At 38.9% G+C, this 22,982-nt stretch overlaps 1 protein-coding gene across 2 annotated transcripts; it reads left to right on the top strand.

Moving 5' to 3' along the window:
* The first annotated feature begins 2,071 nt into the window (after positions 1 to 2,071).
* On the top strand, positions 2,072 to 9,650 carry LOC109219235 (probable LRR receptor-like serine/threonine-protein kinase At1g67720). 2 transcript variants are annotated; one of them, XM_019383678.1, is made up of 15 exons: positions 2,072 to 2,243; positions 3,280 to 3,817; positions 4,202 to 4,713; positions 4,835 to 4,967; positions 5,182 to 5,253; positions 5,326 to 5,394; positions 5,503 to 5,574; positions 5,711 to 5,779; positions 6,464 to 6,636; positions 6,729 to 6,982; positions 7,584 to 7,710; positions 7,805 to 7,870; positions 7,967 to 8,153; positions 8,235 to 8,367; positions 9,191 to 9,650. In XM_019383678.1, exons 2-15 carry the CDS (start codon positions 3,363 to 3,365, stop codon positions 9,506 to 9,508), a joined length of 2,640 nt encoding a protein of 879 aa, XP_019239223.1. In that variant the 5' UTR covers positions 2,072 to 2,243; positions 3,280 to 3,362; the 3' UTR covers positions 9,509 to 9,650. The 2 variants fall into 2 exon arrangements, with proteins under 2 accessions (XP_019239223.1, XP_019239222.1); XM_019383677.1 differs by having other exon boundaries at positions 2,072 to 2,422.
* Positions 9,651 to 22,982: the final 13,332 nt, after the last annotated feature.

Below are 22,982 nucleotides of genomic sequence, written 5' to 3'. Positions count from 1 at the left end.
TTTTGAACCGCGGCCAAACATGCCCTCTGATTCTTCAGTTGTCCGCGACCATCTTCTACCGCGGTTCTGCCGCGATCGCGGTGGAACCACGGTTTTTCACCCTGTTCCATTTGGAATTTGGAAAAACGTAAAACATGAAAGTTGTAGCCCTTTGAGTTAGATTTCCAACCATATATTGTGGAGCCCAAATGGAGTTTTGAGCAAAACGTTATGTCTATTTTACTAGACAGTGCGCAATATGCCTCCTCAAGTCTTCGTTCGTACTTAATTATCAAATTTGACCCCCGAACACGATCCCGGCTTAATTCCTTGAGCTTTTACTCAGACTTCAAAGCTTCAAATCACTTAAATTCATTCCATAACATCTATATAGCTCGGAATCACACCTACAAGGCATAAAACACACAATTAGTGTAAAACACTAGCGATTAAAGCGCAAACTCAATTAAAGTGCAGTAAATTCGAGTGTAATAAGCGACTAAAATATGCAATTATAGCCTATCATCAGAAGTCTTTGTAACAGAGTCATTACAAAGTGGCTTGTAATCGAGTGTTTACAAGTTAGTGAAGTTGAAAGTCTACAAGTGTAGGTCGTGGTCTTTGTCCCCTTGAGTGGGATTTTTCCACGTAAAAATCTCGTGTCTCATTTACTTATTGTTTCATTAGCATTCTCAGTGGAAACTTGTAGAGGACCAAGTTCTCTATAGTTTGGTGGACTCATAAAAACTATCACTATCTGAAAGAAGAAGTCTATGTCAAACAGCCTCCTGATTTTGAGTGTCACGAGCACCGATCTTTTATATGAAAATGGGGAATGAATGAATTCAAATCTAAGAGGAGTCAAAAGGCAAAAGAAACCAGAAGTATCCTACTGCCGAAGAGTGCAGTCCTTTTCCAGATAATAAACATATAATTTAGCAAAGTATACATGAATCCAACTCTAAAACCTAGAGAAAAAATCTAGAGCATCTAACTCGGGGATGAGTGGTTATGGATCTAACATTTAAACTTAGTTGTCCGATTAAATTGGGGGAGTTGGGAGAGGTGGCCCATTAATCTTGTATTCCTCCGTTCTAATTTTGATGATGTAGTTTGATTAGGTACGGAGTTTAAGAAAAAAAAAAAGAACACTTTTAAAATTTGTGGTCTTAACTCATAAAAAGAGTAAGAGGTAAAAAATTTGTGGGGCCATAACATTTGTGCAGCTTCTCATTAAGGATAAGATGAGTAAAATTAGGAGTTTATATTTTTAAATTTAAAAATATATCATTTATTTTGGAACAGGAAAAAAAAAAAGTATTGAAATGGGAAGTAAGACACAAGGATAATCTTGGAAGTTTATAGAGCATTGATTTGATTCTGCAATCTTGCATAAGTTAAAGACAAGTTGGGCCAAAAGTCACAGAAATAAAGCTTATTATGTTACCAAAAGCAAAAGGCAGATGATGGGATTATTAGATTCTCTTTTTCTTTCTTTAAAGAAAGAGATGCTTTTGCAGTTTGCACGGCCAGATTTTCTTCCCACATCCATATCCAACATCCCAAATAATTTATTCTTAATAAAAGTTGGGATAGCCTAGAGCAGCCCACATCATAAGAAATCTGTACATTGATTTTCCAAAAAAAGGAATCATTCATTCATAAATAAATAATTGAACCATCTACCTTAAAGAACCGAACCCCACACGCAATTACTATGAGCTTGTGATCTTTCAGAGTGCCATATATTACTCCATCTGTTTTAGTCTATTTGAACCTATTTTCTTTTTGGTCCGTTATAAAAAGAATGACCTCTTTTTAAATTTGAAAATAATTTAGCTTAAACTTCCAACTCCATTCTTAATAAGAAACATTTATAACCACACAAATATTCTAGATTCCTTTTTGACTTGTTTAGGACTATAAATTTTAAAAGTCTTTATTTTTTCTTAAACTTTGTGCTCAATCAAATAGGTTCACATAAATTGAAACGGGAGGGAGTAACATTAAAGATTTGGTCAAATCAACTAGAAGAAGAAACAAAAGTAAGTAGTGAGAGGAAAATAAACATATAAAAATGGACAAATATTGTTTGCAATGGTGTCAAGTGTCAACATACTAAAAATCTTTTCCAAAGCAAAGTGGAAAAAGGTGAAGCTGAAAGATGAAGTTGAATTCTGTCTTCCTTTGTGAAAAGCATTTTGAAAAGAAAACATAGGAATGTGAGTGAACATTGCACAAGCTCAATAACCAAAAAGTTAAAGGTAATTCAAGTGAGATGATTAAGATCCACTTTAAGGAGTCTTGAACTTCAATCAAACACTAAAATATACACCATTTTTATCAAAAGAATACAGCTTAGCTTCTTCTTCCATGGATTTCCTCTTACAATCCTTTCTTTTACTTCTTTGTTTCACTCCAGCAATTGTGTGCCAAGTTACAGGTATGTCCTCTTTCCGTCTTTACCCGTCACTATACCATAATCTGGCAATAAAAACCAGCTTTGGCAATGAAAACCATATTTGTGACATCTAGAAACAACTAATTGCAGACCTAGCAAAATATATCTATATGGGGGATACCAATTAGTTGAGAATATGTTCTAGTCATGTTAGTACGTTTACTTCAGGTTCTATGTTTTCCCACTCTCTTTTAATCACCAAAGATAGGAAGGTCTGGAGGTCAAGCACTAGGGTAGTAGGCTAGGGGGTAGTCGAGATTTTTCTACTTCATACCGGGGGTGAGGCGGGTTTGATAGGGTTGATCTTAGACGGTTAGTGGTTAATGTTGAGTCCACACTATCCTTTCTGTTTTCCATAGCCCCGAAACTTAATTACTGGTTATTGTTATCGCATGTCATCTATTTTATGGTTTTTATGCTTCTGTTACTATTTCTATAGTTTCTGCTCACATTACTAATGAATTGTCTCTTCTTGTTTTATTTCCGTATTACTGAGCCGAGGGTCTATCGAAAACAGTCTCTCTGCCCAATCGGGGTAGGGGTAAGGTCTGCGTACACCTTACCCTCCCCAGACTCCACTTTGTGGGATTTTATTGGGTCGTTGTTGTTTTAATCCTGCCAAATATGTAAAGGCCAGTAGAAAGTATAGTGAACTTCTAGTACTTATTTATTTTTGTTTTGTATAATATTGGTGTAAGATGAGCTTAAACGAAGAGACATGGTCAGTCAAGATTCATATAGCCGACTCCAACTCGTTTGGAATTGAGTAGTTGTTATTTTTTTAGGACAAGATAAGTGATGGGCAGTCTTGTTCACGAAATAAAGCTTCAATATTGCAGAGTTTGTAAGTATAGACTGTGGAAGTGCAACAAATTATACCGACCCGAGTACAGGATTAGCATGGACTACAGATGCTGGAATCATGAGAAATGGGAAACCAGTTGTGGTAGTGAATGCAGATGTAAACTCGCAACAATATCAAAGGCGCAGAGACTTTCCAGCAGACAGCAAGAAATACTGTTATACTTTAAACACCAAGGAGAGAAGGCGATATCTTGTACGAGCAACATTTCTATATGGAAGTCCTGCAGCAGAGGGAACATACCCCAAATTTCAGCTCTACTTAGATACAACAAAGTGGGCAACTATAACCATTTCAGAATCTTCAAGGATATATGTAAAGGAAATGATCATTAGAGCGCCTTCAAACTCGATCGATGTGTGCTTGTGTTGTGCAACAACAGAGTCCCCTTTCATATCTACTCTTGAGCTGAGACCTCTAAATTTGTCAATGTATGCCACAGACTATGAAGATAACTTTTACTTAAAAGTCGCAGCACGAGTAGATTTTGGAGCTCAAAGCAATGAACCTATAAGGTATAGTTTGGTTACCTACATGATTCCTATCTTACTATTTTAAGGTTTGTATGAGGTGATACTAATAAATTGGGGATATGTTTTAGTCATGTTGGTACATTACTTTAGGTCCTACGTTTTGTAGGAGTCTTATAATCTGGTCGGAGATTTATTTGGCAATAGAAAATATAATGAACTTCTAGTCCTTTTATTTAGTATAATATTGGTCTGAGATGAATTTAAATGGAGTGACATGGTCAGTGAGGATTCATATACCCGACCCGAACTTGCTTGGGATTGTGGCTTAGTTTTTGTTCGTCAGATGATATCACAGCAGATAAACCATAAGATATAGACTTTTTCAGCTCTCGCAAGATCTTAACAAAAATTGGATCTGTCTCACAGGTATCCCGATGATCCTTATGACCGTATATGGGATTCGGACCTAGAAAAAAGGCCAAATTTTCTGGTAGATGTGGCTGCTGGCACAGAAAGAATCAACACAACAAAGTATATAAATACCAACACTAGGGAGTATCCACCTGTTAAAGTAATGCAGACTGCAGTAGTTGGGACTAAAGGAATGCTCAGCTATAGGCTGAATCTTGACGATTTTCCAGCGAATGCACGAGCTTTTGCATACTTTGCTGAGATTGAAGACTTGGGGATAAATGAGACCAGGAAATTCAAAATGGAACATCCTTATGTTCCAGACTACAGCAATGCTGTGGTGAATATAGCAGAGAATGCAAATGGAAGTTACACTTTGTATGAGCCTAGCTACATGAACATAACATTGGATTTTATACTGTCATTCTCCTTTGTGAAGACTCGTGACTCAACTCGAGGTCCACTACTAAGTGCAATGGAAATATGTAGATATGCACAAATTGCTGCAAAGACCGATGAACAAGATGGTAACAATGACTTTCTATGCTTAGTCTAGCTATTTTTCTCTATCCAACTATGGTAACTGTTCTACTTGTACGCATATTATTACCAAATATAGCTAATTGATTTAAAGCTGCAACTTGGAAGTGACCACTCTCAACGCCTTCCGCTCCATGTCACTGGGAAGTGACTGGACAGACGAAGATGGTGATCCTTGCATACCCGCGCAATGGGAATGGGTGACTTGCAGCACAACTATTCCACCAAGAATCACAAAAATGTGAGTTATATTGCTTATGTAAGAGAAATTTGATGTAATACGAGTAGATGCATTCAACCAGATAACATATCCCTATGAGGTCTTTGACTAACCACAACTGGAAGAAGAGATGATATAAAACTTTTATACAGAATGGTACTGAAATGGAACCTCAGATCATAGTGCTAAAAATATTTGTTTTTCCACAATTTGACGTCTTACTTTGATTCAACAGAACACTGTCAGGCAAGAATGTTAAGGGTGAAATTCCTCCCGAGCTAAACCATATGGAAGGATTGACAGAGTTGTAAGTCTTGCTCATAAAACAAGTCAAATTTTAATCTTACTGTTTCAGTTTCTCATATTTTCTACTCTATAGGTGGTTGGATGGAAACTCTCTGACCGGATCAATCCCTGACTTGAGCAATCTTGTTAATTTAAGAACTATGTAAGATGTTTACTAGTGGCAAACATTTACTACCATTTTAACAAGTAAATCTTTTTCTTTTTCCTGTTTTTCCTTTTTAACTGGATGCTGTATTTTGTTAACATGCAGACATCTTGAGGACAACAAGTTGACTGGTCCAATACCTTCATACCTGGGAGGTTTACCAAGCTTAATAGAACTGTATGGTGTGATCTGGATAAAAAAAACCCTTTTCTTCAAATTTGAATTATCCATATTGGATTATCAGTAGTCTTATTTATATTTTATATTCATGGAAAAAGCTTATCGTAACTTTGAATATGTTTCCTTGTGGCAGAGATGTCCAGAATAACAGCCTAACTGGAGAAATACCTCCATCATTGTTAAAAGGAAAAGTAACTTTCAAGTAAGTATTCCTTTAATTCTGTAACCCATAATATCATGACAAAATCTCAGCCACTAGAGATTTTTCCATCTAAAAGGACTGATTATCACCAAATATGTCTGGGGTCTAGCATTTGGATATACACATCATCTTCGATGTTACACTATGCTAGGAAAAGAGCAAATAAAATTCCTGAATATTCATAAATGCTTTAAGAACTAGAAAGGCGTGGAGGTCGACCATTAGGGTTGTAGGTTAGGAGGTAGTGGAGCTCTTTTCTACTTCGTACCGGGTGAGAGGCTAGTCTGATAGGGTTGTGTCCTAGAGTGCTAGTGGTTATTGTTGTGTCCACTCTTTTCTTTCACTTTTCGTAGTACCGAGCCTTTCTTACGTGTTACTGTTATTGTTTTTCATCTATTTTCTGGTACTTATGATGCTGTTATTATTTCTATGCTTTCTGTTGTTGGTACTGATACATTGTCTTTTTCGTCTTCTTGAGCCGAGGGTCTGTCGGAAACAGCCTCTCTACCCCGTTGGGGTAGGGGTAAGGTCTGCGTACACTCTACCCTCCCCAGGACCCCACTTGTGAGATTTTATTAGGTTGTTGTTGTTGTTGTTGCTTTAAGGACTAGAACATAACATTTACATTTATCTTTGAACTCAGGAAAAGAGCTTCACTTAAAAGTTGTTTTTCCTGTCTCACAGGTATGAAGGAAATCCTAATCTAAGACCTGAATCAAAGCATAATAAACGTCACAAAGTGATACTAGGAGTTTCAGTTGGAGCAGTTGTGCTTCTATTTGTTCTAATCACAGTCAGTATACTCTTTTTGTGCCACTTCAGAACAAAAGTATCTCATCAAAAAGGTGACACAAAAGGTGCACACATCCCCTAAACTGTCTATCTAACTTTTAATTATATATATTGCGCATCACCTTTCATGACAAATCATTCCATCAATACCTCCCAGGTGAGTCTTTGCGTAGAAGCACAAAGGCCTCAACAACTTATTCAATAGCGCGAGGTGGATCTTTAATGGATGAAGGTGTGGCGTACTATATCCCATTATCTGAGATAGAAGAAGCCACAGAAAATTTTTCTAAGAAAATTGGGAAGGGAAGTTTTGGACCTGTTTATTATGGAAGACTTAGAGATGGGAAGGAGGTTGCTGTTAAAACTATGGCAGATTCATCAAGCCACGGCACCAAACAGTTTGCTACAGAGGTATATTGCGGTTTCTATGCTTTAGTTACCATCTCAATGAGACACAAAATTTGTTTTCTATATCAAGGATATACTTTACATGATGAACTAAGAGCTACTTTTACAGAGATAAAACGTTAAATTTCTGATTGGAGCAACATATTTATGCTGCTAATCGTCTTAAAGCCCCAATAAGTAGCAGCTAAGACACCTGAGACTGCAATAGTAATAAGATTAAGCAATTTCTTTTTAGGTAGCACAAGCTTAAAACTGTTCACAAGCCGACTTCATAAATTATATGGCAGAAGTGAGCAAATTATTCATGCAGCTTATTTGTTGTAACTAAAATTTGTGACTCGTCATAATCAAAATCATAAGCTTCCAGCTGAGCACAAATAATACTGCCTCATCTCAGTGTTTCAGTCTTGCCTCATTTAAATCGAAACAAAACCGTTCCTTAATTTTTGAAACATAGATGCTGTAAAGGTCAAAGATCTGAGAAAGCGGACCCTCATAATTTTGTAACATCTTTTTTCTCCATTGAAGTACACAACTTATTAATACCATTACTGTACAAATTAGACAAGTATTTAAACCATTAATTGAAATAACATACTCGCAGGTAGCTCTCTTGTCAAGGATTCATCACAGAAACTTGGTTCCTTTGATTGGATACTTTGAGGATGACCATCAACGCATGCTTGTCTATGAATACATGCATAATGGAACTTTGAGAGATCACATAAATGGTCTGCACCATAATTGCTATACTTTTTCTTTGCATCATTTCCTCCTTGTACTGAATAAGTGTTGAAACTTACCACACCACAATGTTGTGAACAGAGTCCACCAGTCAAAAGCATTTGGACTGGTTAGCACGTCTTCATATCGCAGAAGATGCAGCCAAAGGTTATTATAAAAGTTTTAACTGTTGATAACTTAGAAGTATGTATTCTCTTAGTTAGCCATGAGGCACAAAATAAATTTTTGAGCTTCCTTATATAGGACTTGAGTACTTACATACTGGATGCAACCCTTCTATCATTCATCGAGACGTGAAAACAAGCAACATTCTTTTGGATATAAACATGCGAGCAAAAGTATCTGATTTCGGACTATCAAGGCAAGCTGAAGAAGATTTAACACATGTCTCAAGCGTGGCACGAGGAACTGTTGGCTACCTTGATCCTGAGTAAGCTAAAAAATATCATAAGAATGAATATTTTGCTAGTCATTTTCATTCTTCGTCCTCAAGTTTCTCCATTTCCAACAGGTACTATGCAAATCAGCAATTGACAGAAAAAAGTGATGTGTATAGCTTTGGGGTTGTCCTTTTGGAATTGATCTCTGGAAGAAGGCCTGTCTCAACTGAGGAATATGGTGCTGAATGGAGCATTGTTCACTGGGTAAAATTTATCGTAGCTTTTTCTGTAAATTTATAAGGCTGAAATTCCATTAAACTGGCATCATAAGTTCATAAGGCATCAGAAATTTTGCAGATATCTCCTCTAATTAGTATCAAAATCAAGCCAGCTAGAAGAACTATAAAACTAAAATGAAGGGCATAGCTCGGTACCAAGAGCAGCTAAGCACAAGAATTAATAAGATTATTGGCATTGTAATACAGAAAGGATTCAAGAAAACTAAGATAAATTAATTATTTCCAGTGTTGGCATAGTAGCAATCATGAGAACACGCATAATGTTCTGTCTGGCTGAGAAAAATACTGAAGGTGAAAAACATGTGGAAGCGCAGTAGTGTGCATGCTGATAATTGGTCAGTGCTATGAAGTTGCTAATTGGAAAAAATGAAATAAATTGAACAAGAAATGTTGTAACTCAATGATCATTAAAAAAGAAGCATGAGGGCCAATAGAATCCACCAATTTGAATTGGTTTTATTAAAATTTATATCTTACTTCACCAAGGTGGAGATCATTTCTGATGAAGGTAAATTCATTTTGTGTCGCAGTAATAACTTATCAGCCTGACTGTAATTCATTCCAGCTTCTTTATTAAGTTGTTCAAATCCTTTGATTGATCTTCTTATTACTTGATTAGTACTTGAACGAGCGGTACTAAGCAAAAAAGTTAATCAGGCAAACTGATCATCTAATCTTGTTGAAGTTTATGACCATCTCATAAAAAAACTTAAGTTGTTAGAGAGACGACACTTCAAATTACTTAATTTTATTATGTCTAAACAAAACTGACTAACAATATATTGCAGGCAAGATCATTGATTCGCAAAGGAGACGTGATCAGTATCATGGATCCTGCACTAGTAGGACGCGTCAAAGTTGAGTCAGTATGGAGAATAGCGGAAGTTGCAATACAATGTGTGGAAAGGCATGGCTCATCCAGGCCAAGAATGCATGAAATCCTATCAGCCATACAGGATGCGATCAAGATCGAAAAGGGGATTGACAAATTGTCTTCATCAGGAAGTTCAAGGGCACAATCTTCAAGAAAGACACTATTAACAAGCTTTCTTGACATAGAAAGCCCTGACATATCCAATAGCTCACTTACCCCTTCTGCTAGGTGAACAAGTAAAAACAATCACTAGTGTGTATTACTCTTCATGGTGTATGTCCTTTTCTTAACTTCCTTACTTTTCTCTTGATGTACATTAACACAGACACTAGTAAGATATGGCACACTGACAAGTATGCATATTTTGGTGGCAACTAGGAACAGTGGCGAAGCTAGAATTTTTCTAAATGGTGTTCAAACTTGAAAGAAGTGAAAAAGTTCTCCGATAAAGAGTGTTCAATATATGTTATATACCTCTAAAACCTAATATTATATCCATATACGCAGTGTAATTTTCCAACAAAGGGTGGTCAACTAACCACCCTTTAACACATGTAGCTTCGCCCCTGAATAGGAGAGGGTGCAGTGACAATCGAGCCATATAGCTCTAGATTGCATGCATAATATCCATGAATTTAAGTTATAATGCAGTGACACTGTGACAAGATAAAGATTTTTATACTATTAGTGTAGTTTAACTTGTGATATATATTAAGTCCGTTATCATTTTTAGCTGGTTAGTGATTAATGCTTATCGTAGAGATTTACCTTTAAATACCTTACAAGTGACTTGATTATGTAAATAATTTTTACATCTTGATGACGTGGAACTTAAACTAGAAATTACCTTATTGCGTGATATAGCAGTATTTGACTATTTGAGCTATCATTCATCCTAAGTTTGCCCCATTTCCTTGAGATGGTTTTATCTTATAGAATTTTTTGCATTCCTAATAGTAATAAGCAACAACCAATAGGTAGTGCAAATTCACTTTTTTTTTTTTTTTTTTGGGGGGGGGGGGGGGGGGGTGGCCAACAATAAGATATACCAGTTTTAAGATCTATGAGTAACTCTAATTGAAAAGAAATAAATAGAACATCGAACGAAAAAACTGCTACGCCTCGAGCCCAATATTCTAGTTAGAGCCGGCAGGTATGTTTGGGTAAAAACTTATCCGTATAGGGTGTTTACACCAAACCAATAGATATATGACTTGTGTCTTGCATATGGACTTCAATCATTTAACCATGGTAAATTACATGCATTCTCATCTAATTAAATTAACTAACCATAGTGAGTTAATATAGTTTGGTGTAAACACCCGGTGTGGCTAAGTATTTACCGTTTGTTTGTATGACAAAAAAATATTTTTCAGAAGATACTCTGTCTCACTATCCATCACATTCTAAAAATTACTTAGAAACAATTTCAAAAGATGGACTATAGGGGAAAAAAAACATAAGCCAAAAAAATCAAGTGCTCATGAGAGGTTACAATAGTTCAAATAGATGGTTAATTCAAACAAATGGGTAAGGCTTGTAATGTGGTTGCCAAAGAAACAGGATTACAGGCTCAAAGGGGTTAACTACGATACATAACAATTAGATGGGTAAAATATACATATCTGGCTCAACAAAGAAACGCCTATACCACTTCCAAGACTGAACAAAACTACTATTTCGCTTTGCAAACACACGGGGCAAGTTCTAGACATCAAATGCAATGCACAAAATAACACCCAAACCTCACACACACATGGCACATAACTCACCCAGGATTGGTTTCATCAAGACACTCTAGTCAAAGCAGTTAAGTAAAGTTAAGATCATAGAATTTAATGTACTTATACAAGAGTCAAACACTGAGCCTAAGCGTCACAACCAGAGTACTTACTATTCTCAAGGCATAACAAAGTTAAGAGATATTGCTTTAATTCAAAACACAACACAGTGGCTCCTACTTCCAAAAAAAATATCTACACCCGGTTCAAACAAAACCCTTGGAAAAGAACTGCGGCACAAAGAAAAACCAAGGGGGAATTGCTACACTACCTAACAAAAGAAAATATTCTTGTCCTTTTTCTTTAGACTTAAATCCCTCAAGAAAATTGTCTAATAGATCCATCGTCGGAAAAAGTCCAATCTTTTTTCTTCGTTTTTTCTAAAAAAATATTCAATTAAACAAACACAACTAAAATAGCATAGAAAGTCACCCAGTCAATCTCCTCACCCCACACTTAAAACTGTGCATTGTCCCAATGCACACCATAACTAATAAAAAGGTAAAAGAGACTCCCTGGTAGGCCAAAGGCCGAAGCACTAGCAGCGCATGGGGTACTCAGACTTCACCCAGGCGTGGTCCTTCGTGCGGGTACCTCACACTTAGTTCCAACCATCTGATTTGTTGTTGCATCCTTCTAATACCTTTGTTTTCCATGCTCCTAAAAAATAAAAAAGTTGACACTACAAAAATAATACAATTTAAAAAAATAATAAAAAAAATAAAAGAAAGCAATAAAGTTGGGTTGCCTCCCAACAAGCGCTTGATTTAACGTCGCGGCACGACGCGAATCACTTTTTGCCTCCACCTCGAGCTTATGAATTGAACCCCTATTTTGGCATCAAGTTTTCGACTATGCTCCAGGGGTGGAGGAACAAATCTAATTGGCCCAAGCAACCATTGTACTAATCTACACTTCTTGGCTTTTTGATGAGGTATGTAGTCCTGTCTTTCTGGCAAGAAAAATTCCAGAATGTAGGCACCTTGTTCCTCATTCCTTGACTTTTCAATCGGCTCGGGTGACTCTATTTCCATATCATCATCCAAGCACAATGTAGAAAAATATTTGGAGTGAGGACCAATGCGCTCACACACATGAACTTCAGGACTTTCAGCACCCTCAACATCAATGATACTAGAGTCAACAAAATTTATATCCTCAATGTCCTTGGCTGACTCTAGTCTCACGTCCTCAACATCGACATCCTCAAATTGTAGTTGGCTAGGTTGTTGATGTTCTACTTTGACCTCCTCAATTAGCACCTCAAATTCACGCTCTTCTTGGCTCCTATCCCCAAAATTGGCTTGCTGAGCATTAAAAGCTTCAACCACTTGACTCACTTGAGCCTCCAAGTTGCGAATAGTTGCCTCTTGCCTTTCTATCTGCAATTGTTTCTCATTATTTTTTTCCATAAGGCACTTTAACATATCCTTGATCTCCTTCAGGTCCGTATCCTCAGGTTCTTTATTCCTATTAACTTCACAAGAAAAGGTAGAACCATCATAGTAAGGGGTTAGGGGAAGATAAGAAATATAAGCACAACCATGAAATTGACCATTTTTACCACCACACACATCACACACATTCCACAAATAAGATTGAGTTGGTGCACATAACTCTCTCTCGGGAATATTTTGATAATTTTTATACGGGTGTTTTCCTTCACAATATGTATGAGGATCAATAGTAGAACTATCTATACCTAAATTCCCATAATTCCAAGATGTCATTTTTCTCAAATTACTAGTTATAATAAAATAAAAATAAAAATACAAAAAAACACAAAATAAATACAAAAAAAAAAGAAGTTCAAACTCGAAACCTAGCAATATATACAGCTACAACTACACCGTTAGTTCCCCGGCAACGACGCCAAAATTTGATCACGCCCAACTCTAGTACTAAGAAGGATAAGCGGTCGCTGCAAATATAATCCGGTCTAAAAGTCCGGAGTCGAATCCCACAGAGAACTAAGGCTTAGTTATACCTGTTTAATATCACTAAGAAGACAAGTTTGAACAATTTTCTAAATTATAAAGATTGAGATTTATATTTCTAACTAATTAACTAGCAAATACTACAAAGCGGTAAAATTATCAACTAACGAGACAAAGGGTTGGAGACTAAATTAAGGAGATCTAGAGTTATGATTTCCCCAATTATCGGAATCCCCACAATTTTGCCAATATATTCTCTACTGATCGTGAGCACTTTAGGTGTCGTAATTCTCTCTCGAGCAACTACAACAATTTACTAGACATATTCTCTGGAACTACGCTAGTTGGCTTCATCTAACCGCTCACTATGACCACGTCAAGGCTTTGTTATTTCTAAACCTACCTTTAAACCCAATGTATTGATTTCTCACATACGTTAGGAGTGACGTTGTTCAGCAACTACCTAAATATGTATCCTTTCTCAAGCAACACATAATAAATAGGCACAGTCAATCGATGGCCATTCAATAAACAACAATAAACACGTAGTTGAACAAGTAGAGAAATCTAACGGCTCAATTATATAAAAACATAACAAGAATCTATCCTACAAAAGGTTCCATCAAAACCCTAGATAACAAATTAGCTATTCATAATAGTATGTAAAACTATAATACTAAAAGTCATAACCAACGATGAAAAAAATAGGAAGAGGAAGGAAAAACTCGTAGAAGAATTTTCCGCCTTGCTCCTATTGTGTCTCTGACTCCTTAGGTCGAATCTGTGTCAAAAGCGTGTCCAACCTGCTCAAAATACTATTTTTCCATGTATATATACCAAGTAGGGTCGGGCCCAAACAATTATACCTTCTCCTACGCGAAAAAGGACAAGGTACCAGGCATGCACGTCCGCGGTCGCGGTCCGGGCGCGGTACGGACGCGGTATTTGGCAGGTCTACTGTTTCGCGCATTTTTTACCATGTTCTGTTTGGAATTTGTAAAAACGTAAAATATGAAAGTTGTAGCCCTTTGAGTTGGCTTTCCAACTATATATTGTGGAGCCCAAATGGAGTTCTGAGAGAAAAGTTATGTTTACTAGACAGTGCGCAATATGCCTACTCGATTCTTCGTTTCGTTGCTCTATCATCCATTGATCCAGAATACGATCCCGGCTTAATTCCTTGAGCTTTTACTCAGACTTCAAAGCTCCAAATCACTTGAATTTATTCCATAACATCTACATAGCTCGGAATCACTCCTACAAGGCATAAAACACACCCTTAGTGCAAAACACTAGCGATTAAAGCACAAACTCAACTAAAGTGCAGTAAATTAGAGTGTAATGATTGACTAAAATACGTAATTATAGTCTATAATCAAGCCTCTCTATTTATAGCGAACAAAGTTGAGTCCCAACAGGTGCAAATGTGCCTTTTTGTTTGATGAGGTATAAAATAATGTCGTGAATATATGTTTCCGCGCAAAAAATATATTAGAAAAGAAAATATTAAATGACGGAAAAGGAAAATAAATTTGGCTAAAAAAATTATCAAAAATCTGAAGCCGAAGCCGAGTAAGCGACGACGACGGCAAGAGGCTTGCTTTCCTCTCAACTCTTTAAGAGCTAGAAGAAGTGCTTCCATATATAAGCACAAGAATTTTCCTCTTCCTTTGTAAAATGGACCAATTCAAAATTTTATTTTCCTCTATTTCTTTTCCCACCATTTTCCATTCACACTTTTTTTCACACCATTTTCCAACAATTTATAAGTGTAAAATTACTTTCATAGAATAAATAACAAGTTAGTTGGATAATAAAATTATAGAACATGAGTTGTTGGTTACAAAATTTAAAATTCAGTAGCTAATTAGTGGAAGATCATGACATTAATGATTACTCGAATTACACTAAAGATAATGATTATTTTCTTGTCAATTTATAGCTACTAACATCACAAAAAATGATTATATTTTAATATTAAAATGCACGTAACACTAATAGAAGGTGAGAAAGAAAGATGAGGGAGAGATAGAAGAAAGATTTAAGGAGAAACAGAGGAAGGAGACGATAGAGCAAAGTCGAGAGGAGGATACATGAAGAGAGAATAGATGGAGAAACATGGGTCAATAACTTGGAGTTGGGCGATTTTTGCCAATAGATGAGCTGGGTTATATTTCTATTTTATAATTTTTATAATTTAAAAAGACTAAAATCTCACCTCATAATACAACTTCATACCTTAGGATCAGGAGCAGAGCTGGCATGCTGCCGAATCCAGTAATTTTACTTCAACTTCTATTTTTATCTTAAGAAATCCATTAAATATGTATAAATTATTAATTTTAAACCTAATAATTTAAAACGGAATACAATTCCGACTTCATAAACTTCAATCCTAGTTGTGCTCTGGACAAACAGAAAATGAATGACTTATTTTGAAATCTAACATGTGGATAATTTCAAGTGTTTTATTTCTTTAAAAACAGATTCTTGCTTTCCACGTGTATACTTGGTCCACCACCAACATTATATCATCACATCGTAACAGATAGTCAACACAGCTACGGTTTTCTCCGTCTAATTTTACTTAACCTTTGTGTGATTTATATGATTTGATTAGTTAATCAATTGCGTCTATATTTCAAAATAGTTAATCGAATACATCTAAATCATTTCCATATATTCCACTTTAATATAGATTACTTTCATTATACAGTCAGACCTCTTTATAACAACATCCCTATACAGACCTCTCCATATATAACAACATTCCTATATAACAATACTTCACTATAAAAGTCAAGCTTTTCCGCAACTAATTTTCATGTTATGTTATAATATACGTTCTATATATATTTGCCTCGAAAAATGTGAGTAACAATTAAAGGTGATTTGTGGTTTTAAAGATATGTGATTTATTCCAATACTAGTGAATATACAAATAATATTAGGTTTTAAGTAAGAAGAATTGATGAACCAAACCAGTGTTGTTACAGCAACGCGGACCTCGAGCTCGATTATCTCGGGAGCCTCGAGGTGAGTTAAGAGCAAATAAAGTATGAACAATAAAGTAAAAACAATAAAGCTGAAGAACAATTGTGGAGCACAATAAACGAGAAAAGAAGAGTAGAATGTTCTATTGCACTGAATAACATAATGTTTACAAATAATTGGGTCCCCTTTATATAGGAGGGGAAAACCCTAATATGGTACATTCCCAATTATGGTAAATAATTCTATTGGTACAGTTGTATAACAACCTAGTACGGACTCGTACTATTTCGTACAAATCTTATCCCATAATTTATGCCCTGCTCCACGTGTCCTTGAGAAATTCCCGCTCTTTCTTGAGTGTCATCGAAATTGTACTGCCCTCGAGGTAGATCATGACGGGTCTCCGATTTGCTTCTCGATGTGCGCACATCGCTGCCGGGCTCGATTCTTACTTCCGAACTCGAGCCCGGGGTATGATCAAGTCTTCGAAATCGAGTTCTCCAATTTAGGCCGTATACAGATAGTCCCCGCGTTTCTTCGAATGAAAAGATAAGAAACGATCTGATTCTCGCCCCTTCGATGTCCCAATCATGATGTCAGTCTAGTGAGGTCAGCGGTCCGTGTGACTGAAAAGTCGTGCAAAAGTTACACCTACACAGTTTTCGAAAAGCCTTTAATGAAAGACGGCTATTGGTCGTCCGTTTAGCTTCTCCAACACGCTTAGACAGCCTCTATAAATACTTCAATCCTTCATTCTTCGAACTTTTACTTTTACAATATCATCAAATCCTCTCTGCACTTATTCCTTCCTTGTGCCCATTTCTTAACCAGCTCCTTCTCCTTCTTCTAAATTTTCACAACAAAAATGACAAAAACTTCTAAGACAGTTCCACAAAAAGAGAAGGCCTCTTCGTCTTCACGCCCGTCGAAGAACAAAATGGTGGTATCTCCTCGCATTGAGGAGTGTACCCTCGGGCTTTGTGATACGTCTTTCGATTTTAAGGTCGACGAGCCTGCTTTGGTTCCAGGACGATGTGAACCCATGTCTCGGTATATTAGCTTAATAACCAAACTCAAACAAGTGAAGGCAGATTGCCGTTGGGGAGATGAAGTCCACGTGGAGATCCCTTCACCTAATGAGGATATTACCACTCACAAAGCGGGGTACCTAAGCGTATACACATACCCATTTACCTTAGGTCCCGTAGATCCTTCTTTGCCCTTTCTAGACCCAGTGATCCTCGATTTCTGTCGATAATACCAAGTGACACTCGGCCAAATTTATCCTTCCTTCTAGCGGATTGTTCACCTAATTAAGTACTTTTTGAGCAAAATCGAGGGGATGTCTTTTACCCTCGACCATCTGATCAAATTATACAACCCTCGTCTCTATCGAGGTGGTTTGATAAAATTGCAACGTCGATCTCCGAAGTCTTTATTCGCTAGCATCGATGAGGATAAAGACCGAGGGTGGATGAGCCGCTTCGTTCAAGTCAGGACCTCCGACCTGATTCCCGCTGAAAAGATGCCATTCGCCGAGGAATGGAATATGAAGCGTAAGTACAGACCTATCGAGCATGTTTCATTACTTAGACATTCTCCTTTTCCTTTGAACTAACTCTCTTTTGATGATGCAGCCGTTGATTGGTATCCAGGTGCAGTTGCGGACCTCCCGAGCTGGGTTCGGCAATTAGCTTCCACTTCCACATATGCCGAGCGCGTCTGGCGTGATTTGGCCAAAGGCCGATGGGAGGCCAAAAACCACGGTGAGTCCTTATTATTTGCATATTTAAATCCCTTAGTGAAATACTCCTCAGCAATACACTTAACTTTACGCTTGTGCAGGCCTCAGAGATGTTGTTTCGATGAGGCCGCCCCCACCTGGCGAGGGAGAGACCCAAAAACCTGCCAAGGACAAGAAAAGAAGGAAAGGGTCGCCAGCGGAGTCCCTAAAGCCAAAAAAGGCTAAGCTTCGAAAACCTAGGGCCGATACGGTGGCCTTGACTCCGAAAACTGTTGCACGTCTTCGTGCTGAGGACGAAGAGAGTGATGAGGCCAAGGACGAAGATGTTCGCCCGTTAATAACTCGGAGAGGAGGAGGCATCGATCTTTCAAAGGCTGCTGAGCCGGAGGCCACCGAATCGGTTCAACCTCAAGCTGAGGAAGTTCCTGGGGAGGGGGGGGGGCTCGAGCAAGGTTCTCGAACCAACTGTGGCAAGAAAGCGCCCCGTCCTGGAGGGCACTTGGTCGATGAACTCAAAGAACCCGGCCCTGAGGTTCCTCGAAGGCGGTAGAAGGCCCCGATTGAGCCGCTCGGGGTGATTGACGTGAATGACTCTCCACCAGGCCCATCATTTTCTGAGGGGCAAATACCGGTTTCCCAAGATATAAATACTCCTGATGTGGGAACATCCCACGGGGAGAATGACATTTTCGGCGAATGCCTTGCCGGGATCGAGGAGGGTCCCGACCTTGATGCCTCATTTATCCTCGAAGAGGCCGAGAAGCTTCGAAAGCAGGTAAACTTTGACTTGATAACTACATTTAGAGTTAAGTTCTTGCTTTTCTGACCTCCTTCCTTTGTGTTTAGTCTGCAATGCTCTTCAATCAAGCTTTCTCCAAGTCTCGAGCTGAGCTTGCCCGATGTGAAGACGAGCTCAGGAAGCTTATGTTAGAGATGGACGGACTCAAGGATCTCTATGCCGAAAGAGAGGGTGAACTCAATGATCTTCAAGCAAGTTCGGCGAAAGCTTCCCAAGAGCGGGCCGAGCTCGTTGGAAAGGTATCATAGCCTTTGTGGGCGCATTTTGTACTTGTTTGTTTTGGCGTCTAATGTTCCACCTTTGCAGTTCTAGGAGAAGGCCGACCTGGCGGCGGAGCAACTTCAGGAGGAGCTTAAGACCAAAGAGGCTGTACCCCTCGGGTGGAAGCAAAGTATGGATCGCTTGGCCTACGAAAAAGACTCTTGGGAATGGCTGGCCTCAGCCGAGAGCCAGCTTCGGAATGCAAAAAAGGACGGTCATAAATTTATGGAGCTTTATATTGAGACGGCCACTGAGTTATCTAAGGTTAAGTCCGAAGCCGATGCGTTCGTGTGTTCATATCGAACTGATGTTGCAGCTGCCAATGCTCGGGTTAGGGAGATATTTGCTGCAACTGAGCTTAAGTTATCCTGCACCGTCAATCATGCTCGGCTGGAATCTCGAAAGCAAACTCTCGAGGAAGTGCATGCCAAAGGCTTTGACCTTTCTGCAGAAATTGAGAAGGTGAAGGTTTTGGAAAAAGAGGCAACTGTATTGCTCTCTACTGATGAAGATTCTGTCAGCGGCTCCGAGAGTGGGGAGGACGAAGATGAAGTCCCCGAGGAGGAAAAGTCCCCAAAGATCAGGCTACCGAAGGTCACACCACCGAAGATGTAGTTCCGGTGGATGCTGCCTCCGAGCGAGTGACCCGGACAATATACTAGGTCCTCTTTAATTTCTTTATTTTATGTAAGGGCTCCATCGGGGAGTTTTGTAAATGTTCTTTGTGAATACAAAGGAACTTTTGTTTCGACCTTGGTTTGTGACGAATTTCATTTTCCTTTATTTATAGAAAATTCGCTTGTACAACCCAAATTATCAGCCTGAGTGTTGGTTCAAACTTAGAACGCAATGAACCCTTAGGTTCTTTATTGATTAACATGATGCCTCTTGAGGTCTTAGGTAATTCTCGAGCTTAGATCAAGCTTGTAATGATGCAACCCTCGGGCCCGAGTTGAATGAGCACGAGGTCTTGGCCCCTATTTTCTTGACCTCCATCCGTTTTGGCCCCGCATTTCTTAGAGTAAGAATGATTTGGACCTTGATTTTCCTGAGCCTTTTAGGATGACATCATACCCGTGATGTGGGCGCTTGAAGTGACTGTAAATGTCATGTCAACGCTCTTCCCCAGAATATCAAATGCGTACCAGTGTTGGTCGGCCACTTGCGCCGCCGAAATCATCACCGCCTTTCTATAAATACGAGGCTATCCTGATTTGAACAAAGACTGTGTTCATTTACCATTTTTACTCTAGTTCTTTCCCCTCTTTATTTTTTCATCTAATCATGTGCTTCCATGATTCAAAACCTGTGAACTCCTGGTCACATGGTAGCAACTTTAGCAGTTACGCCAAGGCTTTTCTTTTCGAAGCTTCGATTCGAAGCAACGGAAAAGGGGCGCAAAACCCTTCCTGTATCAGGAGATATGCGACCTTTTCCCTGTCGCTCATCTCTCTTAACTTCAACTTGGTGTGGCACTTCATTCTTTCTGCTTTCCATGGAGTGAGGTGGTACTATCATCTACTAACTTTTGCATCCCACACCGGTATATTGTCTCAGAGAGTGGCTTTAGAATAGTTGTGCTGACAAGACCCATACTTGCCAAGTTTTTCACCAGGCCACAATTTTCTCCGCTTGTTAAAAGCTTTTGCTTCTTGATGGGCTATAGCCTTTTCTTCATCTATTGTTGTCTCGTAGGAGGTTCCTGAAGGCGCCACTCTCAAGGATGTGGCCCTAAAAGTAGATTAGGTTCTTGGCTTTGTTTTTGTTTCCTTGTTCTTGTGTAAGGACCCTTCATGGGCGTTGTAAATATATTTTGTAACTATCTCTTGGAAATACAAAAGGATTTTATTTTTGTCTCATCTTTGGATTGTGTTGAATCTTGTTCATATTTGTTGAAAATTCGATCTCATAATTTAAATGACCGGTTCGAGCTCGGGTTTGGGTCATGACGGCCCTTGGGTTTCTAACCGATCAATGTAATACTCCTCGAGGCCTTTGTTAGCCCTTGAGGTAAGCTTAAATTGACGTGAGTAGGAATTCTTGGGTCTGAGTTGAGCGAGAGCAAGGTCTCGAGTATGACATAAAGTTGTCCCTTAGACTTCGTGGATAGTCCCCAAGTGAGAATTTTCTCGAGCTCGGGTAGCCCTTGGGCTTAGTGGTTGAGTGAGTACTTGCTCGAAATCGAAATAAAGTTAGCCTTTAGGCTTCGTGGATAGTCCCCGAGTGAGAATTTTCTCGAACTCGGGTAGCCCTTGGGCTTGGTGGTCGAGTGAGTACTTGCTCGAACTTGAAATAAAGTTAGCCCTTAGGCTTCGTGGATAGTCCCCGAGTGAGAATTTTCTCGAACTCGGGTAGCCCTTGGGCTTGGTGGTCGAGTGAGTACTTGCTCGAACTTGAAATAAAGTTAGCCCTTAGGCTTCGTGGATAGTCCCCGAGTGAGAATTTTCTCGAACTCGGGTAGCCCTTGGGCTTGGTGGTCGAGTGAGTACTTGCTCGAACTCGAAATAAAGTTAGCCCTTAGGCTTCTTGGATAGTCCCCGAGTGAGAATTTTCTTGAACTCGGGTAGCCCTTGGGCTTGGTGGTCGAGTGAGTACTTGCTCGAACTCGAAATAAAGTTAGCCCTTAGGCTTTTTTATATTGTACCTTAGGCTCTTATACATCGGCCCTTAGGCTCTTTAAGTTGGGGCGATTCGGCCTCCAAAATGGCTATAATTTTTCCCTCTTTTTGGCTAAAAGACTTAGTGAAAATTTTGTATGCCTTAGATGTGTTTTTTGTACCCGTTTGGGTTTTTCGAAGGTTCGATTGATTGGAACCTCATTTGTAATTTGATATGCAATGTTAATCGAATACCTCTTAAGGTTTCTTCGAAGGCTGATGTTATCGAAGCCTACGCATTATTCGAGGGCTGATTATATCGAAGCCCCTTATAATTTGCTTTTGCCGAGGGTAGCCTGATTTAACCGGTTTTTTCGAAGTATATGAAGGCCTTTTAGTTTTATGGAGGAAGTCGGACGTCTCCGAGCCGCATTATTTTGGCCGTAGCCTTTTCATGTGACCGTAGTCTTTTATATGGCCGTAGCCTTTTCATGTGACTGTAGTCTTTTATATGGCCGTAGCCTTTAGTCCCTGAGTGTGATGGCCTTGGCCTTAATATCGAGGGGATGCCTCTTTGAGGTCTTGTGAGCTCGAGTGTGCCTCTTTGAGGTCTTATAAGTTCGAGTGTGCCTCTTTGAGGTCTTATGAGTTCGAGTGTTCGATGACTCGATATGTCAGGTGCATTCGGGGTTTTGACCCTTGAGCCGTTAAATGTAAAAATAGTAGACTTCTTTGAGGCACAAAGTGTTTTGATATAATAAGAATGCTTCTTCAAATAATTGATACATGCATACATGTTTTGCCGCTGGGGGTTCAACTATTCTACACGGACACGGTTCATTTGACCGTTTTGCCCATTACAACATTCCCCTGTCGAGGCCCTCCTTGGCATGAATTGCTCTCTTTGAGAATGCGACCTCCGAGGGTGATGACCCCAGTGTTCGAGGTTGATTGAAAAGAAGCCTTGAATACTTGTTGAATATTCCTTAGGTAGTATATAGGTGTTGCCTCGTTAAAAACCTTGCCGGTAAAACCCATTTGGGATAAAACACGATCTAAGGGAAAAAGAGTGCAACGCATGCTTTAAAACCCAAGTCTTCGAGCTGAAAGGTGCCTCAATGTTTCCAAACGAACATCTGCAAGGAGTTAGTTTTAAATACAAATGGGAAAGGGGAGAAGATCATACCTCAGCTTGAGCAACGATACATTCCAATTGTTTGGTAGTTGCTCGCCTTCCATCGTACTAAGTTTGTAGGATCCTTTCCCTATGACTCCGAGGACACGATACGGTCCTTCCCAATTGGGGCCTAGTTTCCCTTCGATTGGGTCTCGAGTGTTGAGAGTGACTTTCTTTAGGACTAAGTCCCCGACTCCGAAATATCGAAGGTTCGTCCTTCTCTTGTAATACCTTTCGATCCTTTGTTTTTGCGCGGCCATTATTAACATGGCCTCACATTTTTCATCTAGTAGTTCGAGAGAAGTGTTCATAGCTTCGTGATTTGAGTCCTTGGTGGCTTTGATTTTATCGGGGTTGATCTCGATACCCCTGTTCGATACCATGAACACCTGCAAATGGCTCAAATGGTCCTCTAC

Source organism: Nicotiana attenuata, unplaced genomic scaffold, assembly GCF_001879085.1.
Source record: "Nicotiana attenuata strain UT unplaced genomic scaffold, NIATTr2, whole genome shotgun sequence".
Lineage (NCBI taxonomy): Eukaryota > Viridiplantae > Streptophyta > Magnoliopsida > Solanales > Solanaceae > Nicotiana > Nicotiana attenuata.
The sequence above is the reverse complement of the archived record's forward strand: the minus strand, read 5'-3'. Positions and strand labels throughout refer to the sequence as shown.